We start from the raw sequence: 27574 nt of genomic DNA on the forward strand, positions 1-27574 counted from the left end.
TTGGAAGACCAGCATTGTAAACCCATCAGTGGTACCGATGACCATACTGGAAACTTTATTGGGCCATTCTACTCAGTCCTATAGGATCACTGTGAGTTGGAATCAATTCCTCAACAGCAGCGGGCATGGTTTTGAAGTAAGGTTCAATCTCTTAAAGTAGCTGCCCCCTCTCCCAATGCACATACATCCCTTATTCCAACCCAAGACGATCACTGTAAAGCAGTGTTGAGGGTTTACCAGGTACCAGACACTGTTATCCTGTCATTTAATCTTCCCAACAAACCTCTGGGACAGGTCCCGCTGTCCTCCGTGTTTGACAGCAGAGGACAGTGCGGCTAAGAGAGGTGAAGTGAGGGCACACAGCCAGTCCATGAGGACGATGGGACTCTTCTCAGGTGGTTGGACTTCAGAGCACGACTCAACCACTCTTCTTGGCTGTCTCCCTTTGCCACCTTGTAAGTAACAATAACAATGCCTGCTGGCATTTACTGAGCATCTACTATATGCCAAGCCCTGGTCTGCATGCCATAGTGTTTCATCAAATCTTCAAACAGCCTTATGGAGTTGGTCTCTTCAGCTCCCTTGTGGGCAGCAGTCCTCGTTATGGAGCGCTGCTCTCCCGAAATCCCAGGTGGTGACTTTAGCAAACAGGACTTTTTTCCCTCACAGTTTAGAGGCTAGAAGTTCAAACACAGAGTGTTGGCTCTAGGAGAAGCTCTGGAGGAAGCTCCTTGTTTTCGGCTTCTGTTTCCTGGTTCCTTAGAGACCTCCTGCGATGTGGCATCTATCTTCCTGCATCTCTGCTTGCCTACTTGATCTCTCCGCTCTTTTACGTCTCTCTCAAGAGAGATGGGCTTAAAACACACCCTACACTAAATTCCTTAGCAGAATCAAGGGCATGTTTACAAAAGCAACAGTCAGCATGATTTTCAAAGGTGGGAACCTGAAGGCATTCCCGCAGCAAAAAGGAACCAAACAAAGAAGAAACACTTCATCACCACACCTGCTCAATGTTGTGCTGAAAGTCTCAGCCAGAACTATTAGACAAGAAAGGGAAATTAATGCATCCAAAATGGCAAAGAAGTCGTGAAATTCTATTTGCAGATGACATGATCCTATGGGTAGCAAAATCCCAAGGATACGGGAAGGAAAGTATTGGAACTCATTGAAAGATTCGGCAAAGTGGCAGGTGCAAGATCAAAAACCAAAAAGCAATTGGATTCCTTTATGCTAACAAATGGAGATCTGAACAGAAAATCAGGGACACAGTATACTGTTTGTAACAGCCAACCCAAAGATTGGATATTTGGGAATAAATATAACCAGAGAAACAAAAGGCCTGTACAAATAAAACTACAAAATGCTGCCCCAAGAAAGGGGAAGGGGGTGGGGTTGGAAATCCTCCATAAATGGAAGACTATACTGTGCTCATGGATAGGAAGACCTGGCATTGTGAAAAATACCAGCCCACGTGATCTACCGATATCATGCAATCCACATCCAGAGTCCAGCATCATTCTTTAAAGGGAAAGAAACTTAATCACCAACATATGTGGAGGAGAGAGACCCCAGGTAAACAAAGCACTACTAAAAGTGAACAAAGTAGGAGGCCTCTCATGCCCTGATCTCAAAACTTACTATAGCTTCAATTGTCAAAACTGCCAACTTGGTCTCCTCCCTGCCTCCCCATAGGTGCTGACCCTTAGATCACTCCCTAAAGCTTTCTTACCCATCTGCACCACACTTAGAGACACGGTTAGCTTCCAAAGACAGGCCATTACACAAAAATAAGCGTTAGGCAAAAATGGAGGCTGGCTACAACATTACATAATTGCCAGATATCATCACCGCATAACGGCCAAACCATTGAGAATCCTGACCCAGCCAAGTCGACACAAGTTCACCTTAGCTGTCACAGCCAGCATTCCTCTCGCTTCCCACCTGGCGTCTGTTAGTGCCACCAGGTACCATCAATGCACAGAATAGTCAGGTGTTTTACTGTTGTCGTCAATACAAAATGTCAGCTAAGAAGAGTCATTCAGTGAGGAGTCGGTGTGAATATCTTGTTAAAGTTTCCAAGGTCCTGTTTTCAGAAGTAGATCGCTGGGCCTTTTCCATCTGACTCTGTCTGGAAGCTCCCTTGAAACCTTAACACTGTGTTCAGCTTCACGGTGTCATGGGCCGTGTCCACTGACAGACAGGTGGTGGCTGTACATGAAGTGCATTGGTTGGGCCGAGTCTGCCAGGTGGAAGTCAAGAAGTCTACCCTGGGCCACCCCCGCCCCGTGCTCGTACATGAGCTAGTCTGACCCAAACCTCCCAAGGCTGTGCAAGGGGCAGGATCCAGGAAACCTTGGACTCTAAGCTGTGCTCGGTGGTCTTTCAGCCCCTTCTGCACAGAGTTTGTGACTGGCCTGGTGACGTGGCTGGAGTTGTCTGAAGCTGTCTTGCCGACAATGACTGCTTTTGCCAGCGGCCTGGGGGGCGAAGGAGCAGACATGTTTGTCCAGATCCTATTGAAGGACCCCATCTTGAAGAAAGACCCGTTGGTGATCACACAGGTATGCACCACCCTTGGGGTGGGTGGCAGCTAGGGATGAGGGTGGACATGGGGCACTGAGGCTGGGAGTTGATGAGTAGAACAAATTACTTCCTTTCAAAAGTCCGTCGGGAAATTGCTTCTAGTGAGTTGGGGTGGCGTGACCCAAAAGATCATCTCTCATCCTGGTATAGTTTTGCGGTAATGGTAATAGCTCACGTTGAATTGTTATTGAATACTGACCACTTATGCAATCTGATCTTTATAGAGGGTTTATTATGTGCAAGTGCCTTTCCAAATACTTACTCATTTAATTCTCGGAGCGTGTTTATGAGGGAGGGGTCTAATCATCCCATTATATAGGGAGGGAAGCCGAGACCCAAGGGTGAAGTAGCTTGCCCAGGGACACCCAGCTGACAAGTGGCTCGGCCAGGTGTTGAGCCCAGGTAGTCTGACTCCAGAGTCCATGCTTCTCACTGCTCCAGGCTGGTCCCTCCACTGTCCTGCGTGCAGTCGAAGCAGGCAGACACTTGTGACCTTGGTTACTTGGGGGGAAATGCACATGAGAGGGACATTAAAAAAAAGATATGGAAATTTTTCATTGCTTTTTCATTTCATGTTTCCATGAACTTTGTGAAGTCCCCGCATAGATGTAAAACCACCCCTGCCCCCCACCATCACCTTCTGCCCCTTCCCCTTTTTTATTTCACCACCCACCCCCTCGCACGCACTTTCATTGATTGGTTCCCTGCGCTCTGCCTGCCTCTTGTCTAGAATGCAGGGCAGAGGGTTTTGTCGATCTTGTTCGGCCGCTAAGTCGAAGTCAATAAATATTTGCTGAGTGAGCGAGCTGGTAGATACCAACCTATTTATTGCTGAATCGTGTTACTTTCCCCCCAGGACCTGCTGACCTTCTCACTCAAGGATGGTAAGTGGATTTGTTAAACTGTGTCATCATGGGCCTGCTCCTTCAGCCCCCAGGGGCCCTGTGGGTGCTGTGGGTGGGGCTGGGCACTGGACGGCTCACTGGCAATGTTGCCTTGCCCTGTGGGTCCAGGATGAGGCTGTCTGCTCCCGTGGAAGAGTTCATCTCCATCGCTTCCAGACAGAGTGCCCATCATCAGGATCGGCTCCGGGGCAGGGAGGCGCGTGTCATTTCTTCAACCTCAGCTAGTGAAGAAGGGATCGGGACCATCGCCCGTGGTCCTCCGTGGTCTCGGTGGTGCCAGGAAGGAAGGGGAGCCCAGTGTAGTTGGTGAGCTGGTGAGCGCTTAGTCATCAGACTCCCTCCAGCCCTTATAGTTCATTCTGACTCCCAGCGACCCTGTAGGACAGAGCAGAACTGCCGCTGTGGTTCCCAAGGCTGTAAGTCTTTACAGGTACAGAAAGCCTTGTCTTTCTCCTGCACTTCATTCATGGACCTGTGGTTTTGCCAACTAAGTATCTCCTGATCCTGCCGCCCCCTACCCCACTACCTCCACCCATCATCACCTTGGTCCAGCCATCATCGCCCATCTCCTGGCTTCCTGCTGTCACCCCCAGCCAGCATCGTTCTCCACCCTGCAGCTTCGGTGGCCTTTTCAAACCACAGCTGACCAAGACCAGGGCCTCCCAAGGGGCTGGCAAGGCCCTGTGTGGGCGGCTGTTGCCCACCCTCTAGCCTCGTCTCTCCACACGCTCCCCCTGCCCTGCACCTTGGCTGGACCCACACTGGCTTCCAGCAGTTTCTCCAGCCCCCCTATCCCCACTGTTGTGTAGTATTAAATGGCGAGGGGTGAGTGAGGGGGCCAGCCCCCACCACTACTACTACCCACGGGTTCAGTAAGCACAACTGTACGGTTGAGATATGTGAGTATTATATTAAAGTCATCGAGAGCATGAGAGATACAATAATGCAGTCAGACACATTACATGGTAGCATTGCTCACCTCAGCCCAGCTTGGTGGTCCACGTGGAGAGAGGGGGAAGGGAAGGAGGGCAAGGGAAGAAGGGAGAGAGGACTGGACAGGAGAGGGGGAGGAGAGGGGAGCGACCAGGGAGAGAGACTTTAATGCATCTATCCTCTCTGCTCCTCCCTGCCTGATACTTTCTACTTGTCCTCCTTCATGCAGCTCCATCATCACTTCCCTGGGGCAAGCCCTCCTGGCTTCCCCACTTGGCCCCCCACCATTTCCACTGTGTGTGATTCTTTCCGGAGCCCTGGTGGCACCGTGGTTAAGCCCTCAACGGCTAACCAAAGGGCCGGCCGCTTGCACCCATCAGCTGTTCTGTAGGAGAAACATGGGGCAATGTCTGCCTCCAAAAGGATTCCCAAACCAAGCTCACTGCCTTTGAGCGGATGCTGACTCACAGCGACCCTCTCAGACAGGGAAGAACGGCCCTTATGCATTTCTGAGACTGTTACTTTGCACAACCTTGAACTTTGAACAAAGTTCAAACTTTGGTTTTCAGGAGGAGAAAGCCTCATCTTCCCCCAGGTGGTTTTGAACCGCTGACTTGACTGTCGGCAGCCCTTGGGACCCTTATGGAGTGGTTCGACTCTGTCCTATTGGGATCCACTCGATCACAGCGGGCTTTGGCTTCATGTGTTTCTTTGATGGATCTTCTGCCTTCCCACATGACTGTCAGCTCCACGCAGGCAGACTCCATGCCTGGTTTTATTCACAACCTGGTTCTGTTTCTGAACACCACCACTCAACCACATGGCCAGTGCATAGTGTCATTCAGTAAATATTTGCTAAATGGACTGAGGTAGATTGCCGGCATGATTTGATAGCTGAGGACTTGCCTCGGAGAGGTGAACAGTCTACCCAAGGTTGTTCAGTAATGGTTATGTGGCTCCACCTGGATCAGTCCTCCAAGTTCCCACCAACCTGGAGGCTTCCGATGGCAACAGTTAAGTCTCTCACAGGCCTGGAGACCACAAGCCCAAACCAAAGGGGTTGGCATGACTGGGGGCCTCCCCCACGCCCCGCCCCCCTGCAAAATGAAGGTTATGAATAGACTACTTCCATGCAACTTCCCAGCTCCTGGTGGCCCCGGGCATTCCTTGGCTTGTGACTGCATAGCTGTAGTCTTTGCCTCTACCTGCAGGCGACTTCCTCCTCCTCTCCTCCCCCTCCTCGTCCTCCTCCCTTGCCTCTCCTCAGTGTGTTTCTTATACAGACACTTGCCATTGGATTCGGGATCCACTCAGACAATTCAGAATGTTCTCACCACAAAAATCTTTAACTTAATCACATCTACAAAGCCCATTTTCCCAAATACAGTCACTGTCACAGATTCTAGAACATGTGCTTTGGGGGCCACCATCCCACCCACTGCAACCCCGGGTGTTTTCTATCACCCACTGCACGGTCTGCTCCTAAGCACCCTCCTGCCCAGAGCTCCGCTTCCCAGCCCGCTACCACCGCCTCCTGTCTGCACAAGACTCCTTGTGCCCTAAACGGATGGAAGCTTCGGGCACAAACCCCTCTGATGCTAATTCCGATGGGAAGCTGAGCGAGAGAACAAAGCTGCCATGGAATCCCCAACAACCACGTAACCAGGGAAAGGTTCCTTGGCTTCCCATGGAACCTTGGCTGGTAGAGGGGGACGAGGAAGAGGAGAAATACGGAACGGCCTCATCCCTAAATAAGACTGGGACCTCGTGTGAGCGTCTGCCCCTGCTTTCTTGGTCAGCCCCTGCCGAGTGCTAGCCACAGGTGACTACAGTCTTGAAGAGCCGGAGCACCTGCCGAGGGCTGCCAGCTTCCCCGAGGCGCAGTGGGAGGGCTCCCAGGATCCCCGAGGGCAGCTTGGAGGGCCCTCAAAGGCCATTTAGACAACTGTCTCACTAAACCGAGGCATGGCTTGCTACCCCCTTTATCCAGGAGCCAAGAATGAAGAGTGATTAGGGGCAGCATGGCTGGGTATACAAGGCAAAGTCTCCTTGTGTCCCACAGGCATAGCAGTTGTCCTCACCTTCCACGGCAGGGATGGGGATTTAGTGAAGGATCCTGTGTGTCGGGCTCAGAACCGAGCAGGTCCGCAGCAGGCTGCATGCCAGGCCAGTCAGTGGTAGCCTGGAAAAACCCAGGTAGAGGGACCTGGAGTCCCCTCTTGTCCCTGAGACCTACTTGTCGTCTGACCTTGATTGAGTCACTTCAACCTCTCTGAACTTCCCTGTGAAATAAGGAGCAAGAGCCAGGTGTTTTTATCTAGAAAAATATAGCAACTGTCCTTGGTTCGAGGAAGATGGCGGTGCAGCTTACAGGAACAGGTCAGTGCCATGGGGGGTGGGGAGGGGAGGAGGGGCACTTTGCCGAGTCCTTTCCACAAGCTCCATGAGGACAAGGCCCTCCTCACCATAGTCTAGCCTGCCATGTGGGGACCGTGGTTGTCTGTTGGGTGGGTGAGGGAGGGGTAGGTGGAGGGAGAGGCAGCCTTTCTTCAGGGAATGAGTTGGGTCCTGAGCAGGGTGTTTGCCCTGTGTTGGAGGGTTAAACCCTCTTCTCCTTAGAGAGGTTGGTAGGCGGAGGCTGCCTGTGCTGCCCGGATGCTCCCCAGCTCGAGGCAGGGTGACTCATCATGGGACCATCCAGGAAATCCACCTGAGAACCTGCCTTTCGGGACACTTCCTCCAAGGGGACCTTCCCTGGCACCTGTGGCATCTTAGTCACCGGATGGTGCCATGTGGCAGCCGGTGGCATTCTTGTGTGCATTCAGCAGTCCCTATTGCTCAGCCAGGACCCGCCCACGGGAGCTGTTCCCCATGGAACTGGGAAGTGAAACACGGCCTTGATCGGTTGAAGGTGAGGTGGAATATGAGCTGAGAGCCCGCAGCACCATGGGCCTGTGAGGGAGGACGTGTTCTGGGCCTCGTAGAATGTTTCACAACAGCGTCGGATACACTCCAGGGATGTGACCACCACAAAGGTCACCGTGACATTGCCCAGTGTCCCCTGGGGGACAAAATTACCCCCAACTGAGAACCAGTGTCAGCGACCCTTCAAAATTCAGCCCCGGCAGGTGGGCCAGTTCACTGGAAGCTAGTCATCCCTGTGAGTTACTCCAGTTGCCCTTATCACCCTTTATGGAGCCGACGACAAATTACTAAACCAGTTGACCGCAAGTCAACTCTGCCTCGTGACGCCCCATGTGGGTCAGAGTAGAACTGTGCTCCAACAGGGTATTCACCGGCTGCCTTTTCAGACGTGAGTCACCAGGCCTTTCTTCCGGGTGCCTCTGGGTAGACTTGAACCTCCAGCCTTTGGGATAGCAGCCCAGTGTGTTACCTGTTTGTACCGTGCGTGGTATGTAATTTGCAGCCCAGCTGTGTGAGGCAGGTACTAGTATTCCCACCTCCAGGCGGGAAGCAGTGAAGGGTCCGGAGGCTAAGTAGGTAGCTCCATTCCAGGCAAAGCCCCTCTCCACTTGGCTGTGCTCGGTGCCCAGGCACCCTCGCCTGCATCTCGACCTTGCCCTCTGTGCTCTGAATCTGAAGGGAGGCTTGGCTCCAGGCTGGAGCCCACATGAGACGTCGCCATCCTCAGCACACACTCCCTTGGCTCTCCGGGCTGGCCGTTAGTCGAAATTGCCACCATCTGTCTCCGCGAGGAAGCTGAAGCTCGGAGGCCTGAGCTATTGGCCTTTGGCCAGGGTGAAATTCAAACCTTGTCCCCTGGTCACTTCGTCACCTGCCTTGAGAGCCATCCAGTTTGCCCTCTGTGCTGCAGCCGGCTGGTTCTCATTGAATGAGCAGATAAGGCAGCAGTTCTCAACCTGTGGGTCACAACCCCTTTGGGGGTCGAACGACCCTTTCACAGGGGTCGCCTGATTCATCACAGTAGCAAAATGACAGTGATGAAGTAGCAATGAAAATAATTGTATGGTTGTGGGGTCACCACCACATGAGGAACTGTCTTAAAGGGCCGCAGCATTAGGAAGGTTGGGAACCACTGAGATAAGGGCTGAGCCTGTGTGTGCCAGGCTCTGTACTGGGCACTGGGACTGGTTCTGGTGGAGGCGGATGCTCACCGAATACCCACTGTGTGCCAGCTGAGGTGCTTTCTAGGTCCTGGTTTCTTTAAGCCCCACGATGACGCCAGGGGGTCGATGCTACTCTTGTCTCCATTTTACAAAAGAGAAACGGGCACAGGCACCCAGCTGGAAAGTGGTGGAGCCAGGATCCGAACCCAGGCTGCTGGGTGGCTCCAGGGTCCACTCTCTTTACTCCTGTGGTGCGTCCTACAGCGGGATAGCCTGAGACCTCATCCCTGCCTTCCTGGAACTCAGGGCCAGGCCCACGGCTCACCGTTCAGATGGGGTGGTGGACCAGATGAAGGGGGGCACAGCTCATGGCGGAGCCAGAAGAGGGGGTGGGCTTGCCTGCACTGGAGGAGTGGAGAAGGAGGAGGGGTGAGGAGAGGCGGTCCCTCTCTCTCTGCTCGAGTGACCACTGGTCCTGAACCAAGTTGGTCACTACTCTAATGGCTTCAACTCTGTCTCCCAAATAAGACGTAAGGGGAAAAAAGACAGGAATCGCCCCCCCAAACAAGCTGAGGACAACTGCTGCCAGTTCAGGGAGTGCGTCCTGGCAGTCTGCGCCCCCCAGCCCCTGCCTTCCGTCCTGAGCAGACAGGCTTACACCCCGGCCTCAGTGCTCAGCCTGCTGAGACAGCGCTGGGAGTCACGGGAGGGTTCTTCATCTCTGTTTTTATGAAGGGGAGGGCGTACAGAATCCACTTAGGCTGAAAATCAGCATGAGAAATGAACTATTCGAGAAGAGACTGTAATAAGACAAGTTGGGGTGACGGTGCAGTGGGCAGGGAGGCAGCATCTGAGTGTGGTGGGTGAGGTATATTCCTGGACCCTAGGGAGAGGAGGAAAGAAGAGGCCCTTGTCCTGACATGGTAGGGGCCACTTGCAGCCCGGCCCGGCTGCCCTGGTCTGGGCACAGCTGCCTACCTACCGGAGCAGATTGGAGGTAGCGTGCCAATTCTCCACCATCTGGCTTACCGCATGTCTCTCAGGCTCTGGCCAGGCTCATCACATGCTCCTCTTGTTTCACCCCCATCAGAAGTGGGGTAAAAAGGCATTCTTGTCCCCACTTTACAGATGAGGACCCAGGCTCGGAGAGGTTATAAAACCTATCTGAAGCCATTCCACTCGGACGTCCAAGCCCCCTCCCACTGAGTCAATTCCATTCAATTCACCAAGTCAACGCATAGTTACCCTATAGAAAGTCCCCAAGACCTGACAGGAAGGTGGGAGCCTCATCTTTCTCCAACAGCAGCTAGGGGATTTGAACCACCAATCTCACCCATTCAGCCCTTATCCCAGTAGCCACACCAGAATTACTTATGTGGTCAGATGAAAATTCAAATCCAGGTCTATGGGCACCCGAAGCTGAAGGTTCTGCTCTGGGCCCCTTTTCTTTGGTCTGGAGGTGAGTCCCCAATGGGAAGGGGCGTGGGAACCCTGTTCTCTTTCTCAAAGTGGAATCCAGGTACAAGGTCACCGGCAGGCCTTCTGTGCCTGCCCCCTGCATACAGATGGGCGCCTTACTGAGAACAGAGGTCAGTTCAGTGCCTCCCAGTTGGTGCTGCACTCCCATCCATCAGGGCTGCTGTTTGCCTTTCGCTGCACCAGACAGCGCCAGGAGGTCAAGTAAGCATAAGATGCCCGTGCTTCCTAGTCTCAGTGGGGAAGGGGCCCGGAGGGCTGGGTTCTGGTCTGGCTCTGCCGTTAACCCCGTTGGGTGGCTCTAGACGTGGCCCTTGGTCTTCTTGAGCCAGAGGAACCAGTTGGTCTCCGAGTGGTCTATGGGCCCCCAGTATGTGGGTGAGCAGCTGGGGTGGCCAGGAGGCCCAGTTCTAAGATGCTAGTGCACGTCTGCCCCCTGGTCGCAAAGATTCCTGGGTCCCACCTCCCCCTCGCCCCCACCCCCAAAAAAACAAACTCTTTCCAAAGAATGGGCTGCTGGGTGACGTCACCTCTATGCTTACTGTGACCCATGGTAGCGCAGTCCCCAGAACTGTATAACCCATGTACAGAAGACAGCGACACAGCTGACCGTGTGAGGTTGTCCTGAAGCCCCAGAACTCATGCCAGAGTTAGAGCCTTGCCTTTAAAAGCCAGCCCTAAGTTCCACCACTCTCTCAGCTATGTAGCTTTGATGTGATTACGTTTCTGAACCCCTCTGTGCCGGTTATTCTCTCTTGCAAAATGATCCGTTTGTGCCCCAGCCTCCCAGAGATGGGGGATTAGTAATCACAAACGATGCTCACGTCTGCACGATGCCTGGGCCCAGCTGGAGTCTCCTGGTGCTGGTTTCCCTTCCCTGAAGAAGTAGCACAAGCAGCATCCAGGCCCAGCCTCCCCCACCCCCCCACCCGTTTCTGATCAGGCAGGGGCCCCAAACGCAGGAGGGCTCCCTGGTGTTTTTCAGCCCATACATACCTGCTGCAGAATCACCGGGGCTTGTCAGAAATACAAGTTCCTGACCCCTCCCTCCAACCCCATGGGATAGAATCCCTGCATCCGGAGCCAGGGAATTGGAATTCTCACTCGTTCCTCGTGTGACTTTAATATTCACCAAAGTATCCAAACGACTGACCCAGGTGGGTCTCGGGATGCCACGTCACCATTTGGGGAGCGTGAAGAACCAGTCAGCGCACGATGGCTTACAGCTCCTGTCTGTAGGTCTGGGTGGAGGACAGTGGTACCAGTCCATTTGACCTTGGACTTTTGCAAGTCCCACCCTGAGGTTCAGACATCTCCGAGCTGGAAATGACCTCAAGAGGCCAGGTCCTCTACCCTTTGTCTTCAAGTGGGCTTCCCGAGTGCTGAGGTCCTCACCAGGGTGGGCACACGGTCCAGCAACCAAGGACTGGCCCAGATCCAGAGGGTGGCCACCAGGAAGGAGAGGGGGGAGAAGCACATGGGCAGGCTCAGAGAGATGGGCAGTGCTGCTCATGTCCAGAGGACAAGGTTCTGCTGTCCCATGTCCCCATGTTACAGTCAAGAGCCAAGGGCTTCATCTTTGTAGCCAGATTGCCAACTTCACTCCTTGCCAGTTGGGTGGCCCTTGGGGAGTGACCAAGCACTCCATGCCTCAGTTTCCTCTTTGGTAGACTAGAGATATAGTCGTCCCCAGCTCCTGCAGCCGGTGTGAGATTCAGTAAGTCAACAGATACAGAGCATGTGGTCCTGAATCTCATTCAGAGTTAGCAGATCCCGTGAAGCTGCCTGCAGACATATGAACCATGGGGCATTTCTGCTGAAAGGGGCTACAGTTCTCATCCAGCATAATCATCCTTTTCTATTTTGCAGTTGGGGCAAGAAAGGACTACTAACTCATTCATTCATTCACATCAAGAGCGCCTTAGTCCTCAAAGTGACATCTTTTTTTTAAATATATAAATCATTGTATCAAGCACATTTGTACATAGTTTGCATCATCATTTTCAAAACGTTTTCTTTCTACGTAAGCCCTTGGTATCAGCTCCTCCTTTTTCCCTCCCTCCACCACTCTCCCACCCTCGTGAACCCTTGATAAATTATTATTATTTTCATATCTTATACCATCCGCGATCTCCCTTCACCCCCATGTTTCTTTGTCCCCCGGGGGAAGGAGGGTGTTATACGTCATCATTGCAATCGGTGTCCCCTTTCACCCAAAGTGACATCTTTAATGCTAACATTTGAAAGAAGTCTTCTGCTGCAGATGTGACCCAGACATCGTTTGATTTCTTGACTGTGGTTCAATATTGGCTGCGGGTCCTGGGAAAACGGAACTCTGGACAACTCCAATCTTCTCTCCGTTTGTCATGATGTGGCTGATGGGCCCAGTTGTGAGGATTTTTGTTTCTTTACACTGAGGTGTAATCCATACTGGAAGCGGTAGAGTTTGACCTGCAGCCGTAAGTGCTTCAAGCCCCCTTCATCTTCAGCAAGCAAGATTGTGTGATAGGGTTGTTGGTTTGATGTTTGTTTGCTTGTTTTTTGTTGGGGTGGGGGTTGGTTCTTTTGGAAGGTTGTTAGAGACTTCCTCCAACCCTAATAACGCGTTCTTTTTCCATATGGCCTGAATGCTCAGATTATTTGCTCGGCGCACAGATTGAATGAGCATGGTAAAAGAATCCAGCCTCGGTGCACACCTTTCCTGAAGTTCAGCCCTGCCACGGCCCCTTGTTTGTTTGAACACCTGCCTCTCAGTCTATAAACAGGCTCGACATAAACACAGCGGAGTGTTGTGCAATCCCCATTTTCTCATTGTTGTCTAATATGTTATGATTCACACAGTTGAATGCCTTTGCATAGTCCAGCAAACATAGGTGAGCATCTTTCTGGTTCTCTGCTTTCAGCCGAGGTCCATCTGCGGTCAGAATGGGATTTCTCTTTCCACGTCCTCGTCGGAATCCACCTTGAATTGCTGACAGTTTCTTGTGTCCGTGCTGCTGCAGCCATGTTTGGATTACCTGGAGCACATTTTTCTTGTGGGTGATATGAATGGTTGTGTTCGATTATTTCTGCATGCTCTTGGGTTACTTTCCTTTAGAATGGGCACAAATAGGGATTTCTTCCCGCTGGTTGGTGTCTGTCTTCCAGATGGATTGGGATAGGCTAATGAGTGCTTCCAGTGTGGCAGCAACTTGTTGTAACATTTAAACTTGTGTTCTGCCAATGACTGGAGCCTTTTCACGAATGCCTCCAGTGCAACTTGGACTTCTTATTCCATACCCTTGGCTCTTGATCATATGCTGCCTGGTTAAAACTTCAACCAATTATTTTTTGGTACCAGTGGCTCTGTGTGTTCTTTCCATCTTCTTCTTCTTCTTCTTCTTTTTTGCCTTTTTGTCTTCTTTTGATGCTTCCGCATCTCTCAATATTCCACCCCCAGAATCCTTCAAACTCCAGGTCTTCAGGCATTTCATTATAATACTTTGTCTTAGTGCGTCCCCCTTAGAACATTTCTCTCACTTTGTCATCTCTTCCCGTTACTTTAGCTTCCATATATTCTAGAGGAATTTCCAGAGTCTCTTCTGATACACATTTTGGTCTTTTCTTTCTTTTTAATGACCTTTTGCTTTCCTCATCTATGATGTTCTTGATGTCCTCCCACAGCTTGTCCTCGGGCGTAAGTGGTCACTGCATCAAATCTGCTCTTGACATGCTTTCAGAACTCGGGTGGGAATCTATTCAAGGGTGAACTTTGGGGCTCGTGGTCCTGTTTTAATGTTCTTCTGCTTCAACCTGAACTTTCACGTAAGCGGGAGTTCTGCAGTTGGCCTCTGACGACTGCTGTGAAACCTCCCCATCGTCTCTCTGCACAGTTGTAGTGGACTGGATGCTTGTATACTTCATCCATCAAGGTGCACGTGTACAGTTTCCACTTCTGTTGTTGAAAAAAAGGCATTTGCAATGAATAAGTCATTCATATTGCAAGTTCTGCGCTAGATCTTGGAAGTCATTTCTACCACCCAGGCCGTATTTTCCAACTACCTATCCTTCTTGGTTTCCAACTTTCACGTTCCACTCACCAGTAATCAGCAATCCACCATGACTGCATGTTTGATTGATTTTAAAGTACAGAACTTGGTAGAGATCTTTCACTTCTTCATCTTCGGTTCTCTTGCTTGGTATGTAAATTTGAAGAATAGTCATATTACTTGGTCTTCCAGCATGGAAATGATCCTATCCCTGACAGCGTCATACTTCAGGATAGATCTTGAACTGTTGCTTTTGATGTTTAAAGTGACAACATTAATTCTCTTTAGCTCACAGTTCCCAAGATAGTAAGCCACAAGCCTGCCCAGTTCTCAGTGGTCAGTACCAGTCCATTTCAGCTGCTAATGCCCAGGATATTACTCTGTGTGCATTACATTTCCTGTCTTGCACCTTCCAGTGTCCCTGGAGTCATACTTCGTCCATGTCATGTTCCACTTATTGATGGGTGTGTGCAGCTGTTTGAGTCATGGCACATTAGAAAATACAGGCCCTGGAAACTTTGCTCCATCCGTGGCATCAGGCCGGCTCTGCTTTGAGAGGCAGCTCTCCCCCGTCGTATGTTTAGTGCCTTCCAGCCTGAGCGGCCCGCCTCCTGCAGTATATCAGACAGCGTGCCTGTGGCCCACTGCTGTCCATTAGGTGTTCTGTGACTAATTTTTTGGAAGTGGACTGCCTTTCCCTTAGTCCAGCATCACAGCGACACACAAGCTACTATAGTCTGACAAACTCACAGATGAGTGGTGGGGAGTTTCTGCATGATGCAAATGGTTAAGCACTTGATGACTAACCAAAAGGTTGGCAGTTCAAACCCACCCAGAGGCGCCTCAGAAGAAAAGGCAGGTGATCTGCTGCTGAAAGTTCACAACCATGAAACCTGTATGAAGCACAGTTCTCTGGTCCCCAGGAGGCGGAACTCTATGGTACTATGGTTTGATTTTGGTTGACGGGAATGGAAAGAGATGGACTGTGATCAGAGAGGGCTTCTTGGAGGAGGTGACAATTGAGGAAGGAACTGAGTGATGAACAGAGTTAGATGTACTCCAGGCATTGTCAAAAGCTTGACACTTAAAAAGAGCTCACGGCATCGTCAGGGATGATCCCAACCAGAAAAGGAGAAAGGCCTTAACCAGTTAACCCATTCCTTCCCCCTGCCCCTTCCAGGAGTAAGACTCAGAGTACTGGAAATGGAGAGTAAACCTTGGCTGAGTGAGGGAAGCACAAGAACGTATTTGTGCTGCTTGTAGAGGGCACAGTAGGGAAGGCCGACATTCAAGGACAGCTTGATGGCGCAGCTGCTGTTTGCCGAGCATTGTCTGCAGAGATGGCAAGAAACAAGGCAAGAGTTCCTCCCCTCCTGGGATGGACGTTCTCCTGGGGAGAGCCAGGAAATATACCAGATACAAAACAGGTCATGGTGCCTCAGGGGTGACTATTCTAACTCCGGAGCCAATGGCTCCTGTCAGGAAGTGGTGTATGAGTTGAGACCTGACTGATGAGGAGAGGCCAGCCAACCAGAGCTCTGGAGGCTGGGCTTTCCAGGTTGCTGGAAGAGGTGCGAGGCCAGCGAGGTGGCTGGTGGCTGAAGAGTGAGGCGGTCGGTCCTGTTGGCAGTGGCAGGCAGTGGAGATGGAGTGAAATGGATGCGGCTAGTATACACGGGTATTTCCAACGTGGGTGGGGGAGAAGAATCAAGAGTGATGCCCAGGCTTTTGGTAGATTGGCGTGTCTTTAAAGGTGAGAGAGAAAGGGGGAACAGATAACAAGGTCTACATATGGCCTCCTCCCTGGGGGACGGACAGCAGAGAGGTGGGTGAGGGAGATGTTGGATGGGGTAAGATATGATAAAATAATAAAAATTTATAAATTATCAAGGGTTCAGGGGGAGTGGGGAAGGAGGGGGGAAAATGAGCTGACATCAAGGGCTCAAGTGGAAAGCGGGTGTTGTGAGAATGATGAAGTCAACATATGTACTAATGTGCTGGATACAAATGACGTATGTATGGATTGTGATGAGTTGTATGAGCCCCTAATAAAATGATTATTTAATTTTTTAAAAAGTGAGTTGGCCAGTTGGCAGTGAAGCCAAGATTCATGATGGCAACCCCAGGCTCCTGGGTAATCCGCCACTCACTGCCCTCCTCTAGTGGACTAGCCACTCCAAGACCTGCAGACCAACCCCCACAGGGCCTAGAACTTCATCTCACCGAGGCCACAGAGCCCTGTGCCTGAGGCTCCCGTGCCTCCAACAGCCTCTGTCCCAGAAGCTGAATCATTGCAGCCTTGACCCATGTAGTGCGGCGTATTAATGACTAATTATAGTTGCCACCCATTAATCATCATGACCAAGGCCTGATTGATTTCCCCGGCCAGATTATCACCTGGGCTCAATGAGCTGTGCTCCAGGAGGGAGTGGGGAGCACCTTTGTTCCTGGAGCTTGAATTGACCTACCAACCCAGCACGTGTCTGCTCCCCAGCACGTAGGCGCTTCTTCATCCAGGAGGCGGCCAAGGGCAGCTGGGCCAATGCTGGCCCACGCAGGAGACCAGTGCTCCCTTGGAGGACCCGTGAAAGGAAGGGAAGCGATGTACTTTACAACACTGAAGCCTTCCGCCTCAAGGCCCGCTTTTTGAATGGTAGTCACTACTACTTTAGTATAATATAGTAGTCTCAACACCGCAGACTCCCAGCAGAGATGTTAGTGTTCCTTACAGGACCAAGAGCCCTCCCAGGCACTGTTAGTTGAAACCTGGTAGCAGTTTTGTGAGGTGACCCTTATCATCGTCGAAGACACTGAGGCTGGAGAGTAGAACTGATCCATAGGGTTTTCATTGGCTGATTCTTTTCAGAAGTAGATCACCAGGCCTTTCTTCTGAGGCGCAAGGACCAGTCATTTGCCCAAGAGCTAGATATGCACAGGGAATTCTTACTCAGGACTGGCAAGCCATTCATTGGACATTTACTCAGCAAGTTCTTATCGAACACAGTTTGGGGGTGCTGGTTTTTCTTTTCCTTTTTTGCCAAGCATTGTTCCAAATACGGCAAGGGAAGGACAAGGGTGTGTGTTCCTGTAAAGATGTAAAGTCTGGAAGATCAAATGGGGCAGTGGTACTCTGTCCTGAAGGGTTGGCGTGCGTCAGAATTAGCTGCAGTAGGGGTGGGTTCAAAGTACTAGGGACCCAAACCCTCACCCTCTAGATGCCCTGCCACCATCTAGTCAATTCAATGCATAGCAACCCTCTATAGGGTTTCCGAAGATATCAACCTATGTGGGAGCAAACAGCCTCATCTTTCTCCTGTGGAATTTCTAGTGGGTTTGAACCACCAGCCTTGAGTTTAGCAGTTCAGTACTTACCCAACAGCACCACCGGGGCTCCTCAGTACTGAGGATGGAGCGGAAAAAAAATCACTGTACTCGGTTAAATTCTCAGCTGCTGACAGATTGGAGATTTGCATTCACCCACAGGGCTATTGTAAGAAAACCCTGGTGATCTACTTCTGAAAAATTAGTCACTAAAAAACCATATGGCTTAGCAGTTACACATTGAGCTACTAACCACAGGTCAGCAGTTCAAAACTACCAGCCGCTCTGAGGGAGAAAAATGAGACTTTCTGTAGGGTCGCTCTGAGTCAGAATCGACGTGCTGGCAGTGAGTGAGGACAGGCGGACGGAACACAGCTCTGCCGTGACGCACACGGAGTCACCACGAGTCAGAACTTAGAGCGATCGCATTTCAGGGGAAAGATGCACCCCAAGCCAAGCCAAGTCGGAGACAGTGCTGTCAGAGCGGTCCGTCCTCCGAGGGAGACATGCCGACTGGACAGACAGGGTGCTGGGGCCAAGGCGAAGACTGTTCCAGACCTGGTGGTCAGGAAACCATGTGTGGAACCAGCCTCATGGAGAGCTCAGGAAAGCGCATTCCAGGGAATGGAATCCGAAAGTTTGAGGGAGGTCAGAGAGCTCGATTGACATTGGTTCCCATTGTGACCGATTTCACCTCTCCCTCATCCCCATGGGAAGAGGAACACATTGGTGGTCCCGTCTCTGTGGTCCTATCTCCAGGCCTGGGAGCCATTCGTGTGATCTGTGAGCGAGATCAGGGAGGGGACTCGGCAGGGGTGGGGGTGGGGGCTGGAAGTCTGCTCCTCCCGGGCTTCTGAGGAGCCTCTTCAGTGGCACCACTAACATGGAGTCCCTGCCTATCCTGGGGCACTGAGCGGGCTAAGAGTCCTGGGCTGGGCTCTGTGGGCAGAGATGTGATGGGGAGGGAGTGTGACACCTGAGGCCAGGGACCAGGAAAGATTTGCTTGGCACAGGCCACCAGAGAGTCTGAGGCTCAGGTGGGAGTGGGGAGAGGCAAAATGGACAACCAAGAGAGGATATTGGGTGGAATGCAATAGATGCGCTGACAGTGGGTGTGAGGGTTGAGGGAGAGGGAGTCTCTTGGGTGACTGGATGGTGTCCTGGTCTGAGATGACACGGCCAAGCGGAAACACAGAAGGGACTTTGTACCACACAAAGGCGAGTTGTCTGCCTTCCCTGTGTATAGAAGGGATGGGTCCAACAGCTCAGGCTAGTGATGGAAGCAGAGTCAGGGGACAACAGTGGTCCCTTCTGTTGTTCATAAGGTCACTGTGAGTCGGAAGCAACATAGGATCCTAAGGACAGAAGTCTTCACCGGGGCTCTGGCTGCCCTACTCAGATCCCCTACCCAAATGTTACTACCAAAGGTTAACCTTTTCTTTTTCATTCTGGTGAAAATAGACACAATGACCCACACCATTTCTACACATGTCCTTCAGTGACTTTAACTCTACCGATCGTGCTACCGTCTCCACGACTCCGTTCCAAAGGATCCTACTACCATTAGCATAAACTCGGTGCCCCTAAGCAGTGCTCCACCCTAGTAGCCACTAGTCAATTGTGAGCTCTCTGTCCTGCTAACCGAAAGGTCAGCGACTAGAAGCTACCAGTTCGCCCCTCCCAAGAAAGATGTGGCAGTCTGCTTCTGAAAAGATTTACATCCCTGGGAGCCGGGGGTCGGTGGGGGGGCGGGCAGGGCGGTCAGTCCTACTCGATCCTGTGGAGTGGCTACGCATCAGGATCAACTCATGCCAATGGATTTTATATGTTTGCTGATCTCACGTGAGCGGGACAGACTGCCTGGCTTGCTCAGCAGCACGTCTTCAAGGCACAGTGTTGACAGTATTTTCAATGGCGTCCGTCAGAACTTTCTCTTCATGGCTGAGTAATATTCCATTGCGTGTACAGACCGCATTTCGTTTACCCACTCATCTAGTGGTGGGCCTGTCAGCTATTTCCGTCTTTGGCTGCTGTGGAACTGCTGCTGTGAACGTTGTGTACAGGTTTCTGTCTGCATTGCTGCCTTCGCTTCTTCTGGTCCAGCCCTGGGATTGGGATTGCTGGCTCATCGGGCAGTTCTGTGTTCCGCTGCTGAAGAACTGCCTGACCGTTTACTAACCTTTCTTGTGAGCTTCTGGGCTATGAAATTATAGCTCAGAGAGACCACCTTTGGTTCAATTCTGATGGATTAACTTTTCCAGTTATAAAATTAATGCAAAATCATTATGGGTCATTTTGGAAAGACTATATATATATAGGTATCCCCCCAAAAACTACCTAATTGCTCTGGGCAGAGCGAAGCTTTCGTAGTACACATTTTTTACACTAGGCAAGCATCAGGCAACTCGCTCTGAGTTAGTGCACCCAGTGGCATCACCTGGGAAGGTTCTCTCTGGGCACAGTGAATTTTTTTCGTGAAAGCAGTTTCACTGGAAACTTCTTTGTGTGTGTAATGGCCAATTTAAGAGAATAGCGTGCGACTGTGAACTTTTGTTTTCTGCTCGGGAAAAATGCTGCAGAAACTCTTATGTTGAACACAGCTTACAAGGACAGCACTATGGGAAAAGTATACGAGTAGTTTTCTTGTTTCCAAAATGGTGAAATGTCCATTGATGACAGACCTCATTCTGAACGTCCATCAACTTCCCGAACAGATGAAAATGTCTACTCATAGTGCATTCGGAGTTCGTTCCACCAGGTCAGACTGTTAATCAAGCTTTCTATTTTGAAACTCTGAAAAGAATTATGTAACAGTGTGCAACACAAGAGGCCTGATTTGCGGCAGACGGGGGACTGGTTTGGTCACCATGACAATGCACCTGCTCATGCCGCCATCTCAGTGTGCCACTTTTTGGGCATAAAGCAGCATGCCTCTCTTGCCCATGCACCTGGCCTCACTCTGTGCGACTTCTTTTGGTTTCTGCAAATGAAGAGGGACATGAAAGGCAGCAATTTGATGACTTAGAAGAGGTGAAGAAAAAAACAAGGAGGTGCTGTCAGGCATCCAAACAGATGGGTTTGAAAAATGTTTCCAAGAATGGAGTCACAAATTCGACAGGATGTATTAAGTGTAATGGAGAGTACTTTGAAAGTGATAAGGTTGTTTGGTAAAAAAAAAAAGTTTAAATAATAGCTTTGAAAAAATCTGGTTTTATTTGGGTACTCCCTTATATACATATGATATATATGTGTGTGTGTGTATACCATCAAGACAATTTTCTACCCTTTTTAAAATTTTGTTTTATTACATAGGCATTTATTCTAGCATCACTAACTTTTGGGGGGACATACATCATTTTCATGGCTCCATAGTTCCTCACTGTGTGGGTGTGTCATGCTATTGGACTGACCCCCTATTATTAGAGCCTCAGATGGTTTCCAATTTCATGGCTTAAATACATGAATCGGTTGTGCCTTTATATACCAAATAAGTTCTCCCTCGGAATTGTTTTCTTACCTGAGGTTTAAAGTGTGAATTGCCTGACATAACAGTCTGCACGTTGTTGGAGTTGTGGGTAGGAGTCTTGCCAAACTTCCTTTCAGAAAGTTAGTACCTCTGCACACTCCCTGAAGTGCTGTCTCTGAGCACCTACTTTGGATCACTCCCTTCACAGATTTGGGATTTAAAACTCTGACCTCGGCTGATTTTGTGGGCCACATTATCTGGCTCCTGAGTGGCATCAGTTTTAGGCGTGATGTGGTATCCCATCACAGTCCAGTTGTTAGACTGGCTGTTTGCCCAGGGCGTGTGCATGGAGGACACTTGCAGGGTGGGTCTCTATGGTTGACACTGCTGCAAACATCTCTGAGCTAGACCTGAGCCGAGTCTTTACCTGTGTTGTCTTTCTCTCAAGGGCGCTATGATGCTCGGGCCAGAGTCCTTGTGTGCCGCCTGACCTCCCTGCTCCAGGTGCCCCTGGAGGAGCTGGACATCCTTGAAGAGACATTCCTTGAGAGCCTGAAGGAAAGCAAAGAGGAGGAATCTGAGTAAGAGAGACCTGTGACTCGAGCCGCCCCGGGCACTCATTGAGGGCTTCTGCTTTTGCTATCTTTTCCTTTCAGTTTCTGAAAAGCTTGTGAAGCCCCCTCATTGACTTTTCAAATAGCAGCACCCTCTTCTCCCCATGAAGTGGAGGTGCTGGGCGGTGGAAGGAATCCTGGGCAAAGAGCGAGGAGTCTTCTTTGTAGCCTTGACTCCTTGTGTCACCTTAGCAAGTCACTTTCCCCCTCTGGGCCTCAGTTTCCTCACTCATAAGAAGACAGGGTCAAATACATCATTGCCCAGGGCCATGAATACACAAGTCTAATATTGGCCCTGACCCCTGCTCCATCTCAGGCTCTCACAGGCTGGATTGAGCCCATGAGGCCAAACCGTCCTGGGTTCAAATCCCACTTCTGACACCCATCCACTGTGCAACCCTTTCGCTAAACCACTATATTCTTATATGTCATGTGGCATATACTGTTCTCCCAGGGTCACTGTGAAAAAAACACATGCAATCATATTAGAAAATACTTGCCCCAGGGCTGACACATAGCAAATGCTCAGTAGATAGGATTCCTCCTTTCCCCCTTACCCCCCACCCCGCACGTGCTCCGGTGCCTAACAGTTGTAGGGCAATTTTGCTGTCTACGTCTGGTAAGGAGCAGTGTATATACAAGTAACTAGGCCAGAGAGCAGCTCTTTCTAAAACACCTCACACAGGAGCTAATCCAAGAGCAATAAATCAATCACCGCTGCAGCCTAATTGTGGGCTCCTTGCATCAGGCACGTCTCCCCAACCCTTGTCAGGCTGCAGCAGCTCTCTTTGATCAACCAAGTTGTGCCAGCTCAGCCTAGCTGGGCATTAAGGTCTGAAGCCACGTTGAGCCAGAGTTGCACTCCTGCCCAGATTTGGAGGGCAAAGGGAGACGTGTTTCCTTGAGGAAGGAGGAAACTTGGTCCCTTGACGTGACCTGAAAACAGACTTGCTTTGGCTGCCAGAACTGTCAGTTAAAAAAAAACAAAAAAAACACCTGAATCCAGGTACCATAAACACAAGGGCTGCCCAGGTGCTTTGACTGTTTTGGAAACTTGTACTGTCTTATTATGTGCCCTGAAATGAAGGAATCTCTTAGCTATGGTTTGGAAATTTTATGGTCAGAAAGAGATGTCAAACAGGAGTCCCAAACTTCTTTGGGTCTGGCACAATCCATCCCTGCCACTTCCCAGCCACATGAGCTTGGGTAAGTTATTGAACTTGTCTGGGCCATCAGTACTCACCTGCAGAGTGGGATGAGAAGGGCAACTCCCGACGAGTTCTCGTCTGACTCCGGTGAGCTCACCTGTGCTTCAAGGGCTCGACACAGTGGCTGCAACAATAGGCTTAAACATCACAATGAGGAGGAGAATTCAGGAGCAGGCAGTGTTTCATTCGGCTGTGCATGGGGTCACTAGGAGTCAGAACTGACCCAACAGCATCTAACAACAACACTGTAACCATTCTTATTAAGTGTGGACCCTTTCCTTGGACAAATGCACCCCTGTAGTTTTTTACTCAATTTTAGGGGCTCTGTCGACTTCCCAGATCCTATTGGTGGTTTCCAGAAGGGCCAGAAGCCAGAGAACAGATAGTGACCGCTCGGCCAGGAGACCTGGTTCTCATTGTGATCCTGTAACCAGCTGTCGAGGTGGCCTGGGGCGCGTCACTTGCTCTCTCTGGGAACCAGTTTTCCACTTGTACAACTTCAAGACACAAAACTGAAAGACCGAGTTAAATGTAGGTTTCTTGTAATGCTGTAGGAAGCACTGGTGGTGTGGGCTGCTAACCACAAGGTCAGCAGTTCGAAACCACCAGCTGCTACAAGGGAGCCAGATGAGGCTTTCTACTCCCGCAATGAAATCCACAGGGAGCAGGTCTGCCCTTGAGTTTGGTGGCTTCCATTTGAACGCTGACAGTCTGTGTTTCTGAGAGGTGAGCTTACCACTTGGCACTGCAAGGTGATGGTCTTCAGCGGAGGTTCAGGCTGTGCTGCTCCAGCTTTCTACTCCTAGGACCCCATCGGAGCCTTAAGCCTACCCTAGCGTCCCCTCCTTGTCTAGGGACGAGATTTAGCTGTGTCTCGGTTTTCTCCATCTGCAACATGGGTTCCCAAACTTTAATTGGCCTACCACACGCTTTTCAGGAAAAAAATACCCAGCGCGTCCTGGCAATGAAAAACTTTTGTGGCCCATGATCTAAGATGCAGTGCAGGCGTCTGCTTCTGCAGCCTCCTTGGACCGGTCCAGCACTCACACGTGCATACATGCACGTACGCATGCACGCCCAGGAAACACTGATCTATAACATGGAGATTCAGTTAGGAAGTACATACCCAATGCATGGCTGCCTAGTGAGTGCTCAGTAAGCTTTAACTAAGACACTGTTGAAGGTTGAAACTCCGAAGAAACAAACCAGACTCACCACCTTGGAGCAGATTCTGACTCCTAGCGACCCTACAGGACAGTGGACAACTGCCCCTTTGGGTTTCTGAAATTTTCCATCTTTACAGCAGCCAACAGCCTCATCCCTCTCCCGGCGAATGGCTGCTGGGTTTGAACCGCTGACTTTGGTTAGCAGCTCAGTGTAAGCCTGTTACGCCACCAGGTCTCTGAAGGTTGAGACTAGTTCCCCTCAGGATAATAACGTCAATGATTGAATTTGATTGGGTGCTTACACTATGCCAGCGATTCAACAGTCCCTTGAAGGTGTCACAAATGAGGAAACGGACAGATGTAGCTCACCCAAGGTTACCCCATGGTCAGTGGCAGGGCCACAATTCCAAACAGGCTGGTCTGAGTCAGCCTTCGTGATATCTAGATTGTATGTCACTTACTATATTCCCAGGGTCATTATTGACCATTCCAAGTGCCCTCCTTAATTCTGAAGAAAGCAGTAAAGATAATTCTTTTATGGCGTTTTTATTATAAAACGGTCTCTAGACCTTCTGAAGATAAGCTCAAGAGAAGGCGATAGAAGAAGGCAGTGGTAGTGAGGTAAGTGAGATAAGGGGACAACCTCTCATAGGAGATAAGATGGCAATTAGTTATATTTAGTTATTTGTGGGTCTGTGAGGTGGGCAGTGTGGGCATCTGCTTTCGCTTCCACCTGTGTCTTTGAAAGGTTGAAGTGGAAGGCCAAGTCAAGGTCATTGCTGACATCCTAGAACAGGCAGGTGCTGGTGTAGCCTGGCCTCCTATCTAATCAGTGTGGCGAAGTCAGCCATGGGAACAGAAAGCACTCTACAAGGCCCCCGGGTGGCCGTCTCCGCCTCCACTTGTGCCTTCCACGTTGGCATTTGGTCGGACAACTGCCGTCATTGTCGGTGCTAAGTGCTGCAGTGGTGGATGACGGGGCAAGATAGTCACTTTATATGCGGGACGATTCCCAAGAATGTTCCCATCCTTAGAGACACAGAGCAATCGATAGACACTGATGGGGAACATTACAAGAGTGTTCCTTAGCCGGAGAACCTTAGGAAGAACTGACTCAAGTCGGGCACTTTGGGTAACATTTAACCAGGAATACAAAGCAGAATATTCAAGCGAAGAGGAGGCCATCCATCCAGTCTTTGGTAAAATCAACTGGGCGTCCTAGCCCCCGGCATTTGAGGAACACAGCCTTCAAGAATTGTACTCACTCTGGGTTCTTCCCATGGAGCTCCCGGCTGTCACAGTCTGCGGTGTCAGTCCATCACTGCGGGGACAGTCCAGAAGCTGGTGAGGCTGAGATACGCCAGTGGCACCAACTTGAGAATTTGACTCTGTTCTCGAGTTACAAATCTGGAGTGAGCGTTATCAATCGATTTCAGATTTGCTCTCATATTCCAGAAGTTTCCTTCTTGTTGACGATTGGCCTATGATGTAGCTCAACTATATTATTTTGTCCCAACGTGTGCTCTGTGTCCCTCGGGTTTTCCTAGATATGGACAGTGTGTGAGGGACGCGGTGGTGAATGTCCCTTTTCTGAATCCCCTGTCCTTTCCAGGCCCAGGGTCGGATACTGAGGTGGGAGAACTGGAGAAGGCTTACTCCATGCCCTAAAAGTTTGGCCCAGTGATAATCAAATACTAGATGCAGCCGAATCCCTAGAGGAGCTTGTTACGGATACAGAGTCTACACTGGGTCCCCAGATGGAGACCCGGGAAGCTGCGCTTTCCGCAGGTACCTTATGGTGATTCTGATGTAATTGATCCAAAGCCTACCCTTCAAAACTCACTGGTCTAGAACTCCAGGATTATATGGTAGAGAGGATTAGAGGGGCACAAAGTTAGAGGGTTTCCACAGTCTTGGGGCTGAGAGCAGGCTTCCTCGAAGAAATGTCACACCAGCTGACTCCGGTTAACCACCCAAAGAAAGGCAACAAGGTCTTTGAAGGGGCAGAGCTCCAGAGACTTGGTGCACATGGAGCAGGTCCGTGTAAAGTGTGAGTGAGGAAGTGACCAGAGGTGAGGCTGGAGAGGTGGACAGGGACCAGGTCTCAGTGGGCCTGCGTGTCATGGTGGTGGTGACACTTTATTCTGAAGGCAGCCAGGAAGGCAAGGAAAGAGGCAGGATGGATGGTCATCATTGTACTTTCCTGTTGGGTGCTACAATGCCGGTGGGTGCCATCAAGTGGGTGCCAATGCGTAGCGTGCCAGAGTGGAACCACCGGCGTGTTTCCAAGGCTGCAATCTTTTGGGAAGTACACTGCCTTTTGAACCACCAACTGTTCAGTTTGCACCCCCAGGGCTCTGCTGTATTAGCTTGTGCCCTGTCTCCCTTTCTCTCCATTCATATTTCATCCATGACGAAGCCGAGACCCCGGACAACTGGGCGACTTGTCCTAGACCCACCTCAGGATAATGGCAGGGGCCCTCGAGAACCTCGTCCCCACCCTGCAGGCCCATTCCCTGTGTCAGCTGAAGCTACCTGCAGCCGATCCCAAGCGGTGGCAAGTTCAGGTGCAGGTTCCTCCGGTGTGTCCTCAGCGGTTTGAATTTCTTCTCAGGCCGTGAACTCTGCTGGAAACGTCGCCTCTGCCACTCACTACTCACGGCCATCGAGTCGGCGCTGGCTCATAGAAGCCCTATAGGACACTGCCCCAGTGAGTTTACGAGACTAACTTTTTCCAAGAGTAGAAAACTCCATCTTTCTCCTGTGGATCGGCTGGTGGTTTTGAACTGCCGACCTTGCAGATTGCAGCCTAATGCATAACCTCTATGCCACCAGTGTTCCATCTCATCCCCAGCCTTCCTGAATAGTGTACTGAATAGTGATCATAGTGAAGGCCCAAAGCCTCTCACAAGCCTGTGCTCAGGAAGCAATCCTGGTGACAGTGAAAGGAACGGTCATGGCAACAACCATGGGGCAAGATTACAGATCCCTGGTGGTGCCGTGCTTAAAGTGCTTGCTGCAAACTAGAAGGCCAACAGTTCAAACCCATGAGCTGGCCCATGGGAGACTGTTATGGCAGTCTGCTTCTGTACAGGTTGACAACCTGGGAGACTGTGGGGCAGTTTTACTCTGTCCTGGGGGGGCTGTTGCCATGAGTCGGCATTTACGCTACAGCCAGCATCCCTAGAGGAGCTTGTTACGGATACAGAGTCTACACTGGGTCCCCAGATTGAGGCCCGGGAAGCTGCGCTTTCCGCAGGGGTTGGGGGTTGCTCATTCCCATTTGAATGCGGAAACTCAGGGCTGACAAGTACTTTGTGCACCGTCACAACATCGGTCCGTGACTCCGCAGAGCTCAGGTGTGACTGCAGTGACAAATGAGCTCAAACCTTCATCGCATCCAGGTGTGTTTCCTGTTCATGCCGTGTGTCCATCAAGCTTTAGTGGACACTGCTTTCCCTCGGAGGAGGCCTGGGGACATGGTGGATCAGTGCTAGGCTGCTCAATGAGGGATTGGCAGTTTGAGCTCACCATCCACTCCCTTTATAACCAAAACCAAACTCACGACCATCGAGTCCCTTTTGACTGACAGCGGCCCCATCCAAGAACTGTCCAAACTCACTGCCATCGAGGGAATGCCGACTCATAGTGACCCTGCTGGACAGGATGAAATGGCCCCCGTGAGTTTCAGAGACTGTTACTCTTGACTGAAGGGGAAAACCTCATCTTTCTCCCACAAGCAGCTGATGGCTTTGAACTGCTGACCCTGCGGTTAGCAGCTCATTG

At 50.8% G+C, this 27574-nt stretch overlaps 1 protein-coding gene across 4 annotated transcripts in view; it reads left to right on the forward strand.

Moving 5' to 3' along the window:
* Positions 1 to 27574, forward strand: part of TMCO4 (transmembrane and coiled-coil domains 4) — a 97729-nt gene that overhangs the window by 19222 nt on the left and 50933 nt on the right. For all 4 annotated transcript variants that reach the window (XM_045299191.1, XM_045299193.1, XM_045299192.1 and 1 more), the window contains 3 exons: positions 2387 to 2561; positions 3440 to 3467; positions 21249 to 21381. In XM_045299191.1, the coding sequence (XP_045155126.1) occupies positions 2387 to 2561; positions 3440 to 3467; positions 21249 to 21381 (336 nt within the window). The remainder of the gene's footprint in view (positions 1 to 2386; positions 2562 to 3439; positions 3468 to 21248; positions 21382 to 27574) is intronic.

This window comes from Echinops telfairi, unplaced genomic scaffold (assembly GCF_000313985.2).
Source record: "Echinops telfairi isolate 266 unplaced genomic scaffold, ASM31398v2 ScPeMD7_7457;HRSCAF=8495, whole genome shotgun sequence".
NCBI lineage: Eukaryota > Metazoa > Chordata > Mammalia > Afrosoricida > Tenrecidae > Echinops > Echinops telfairi.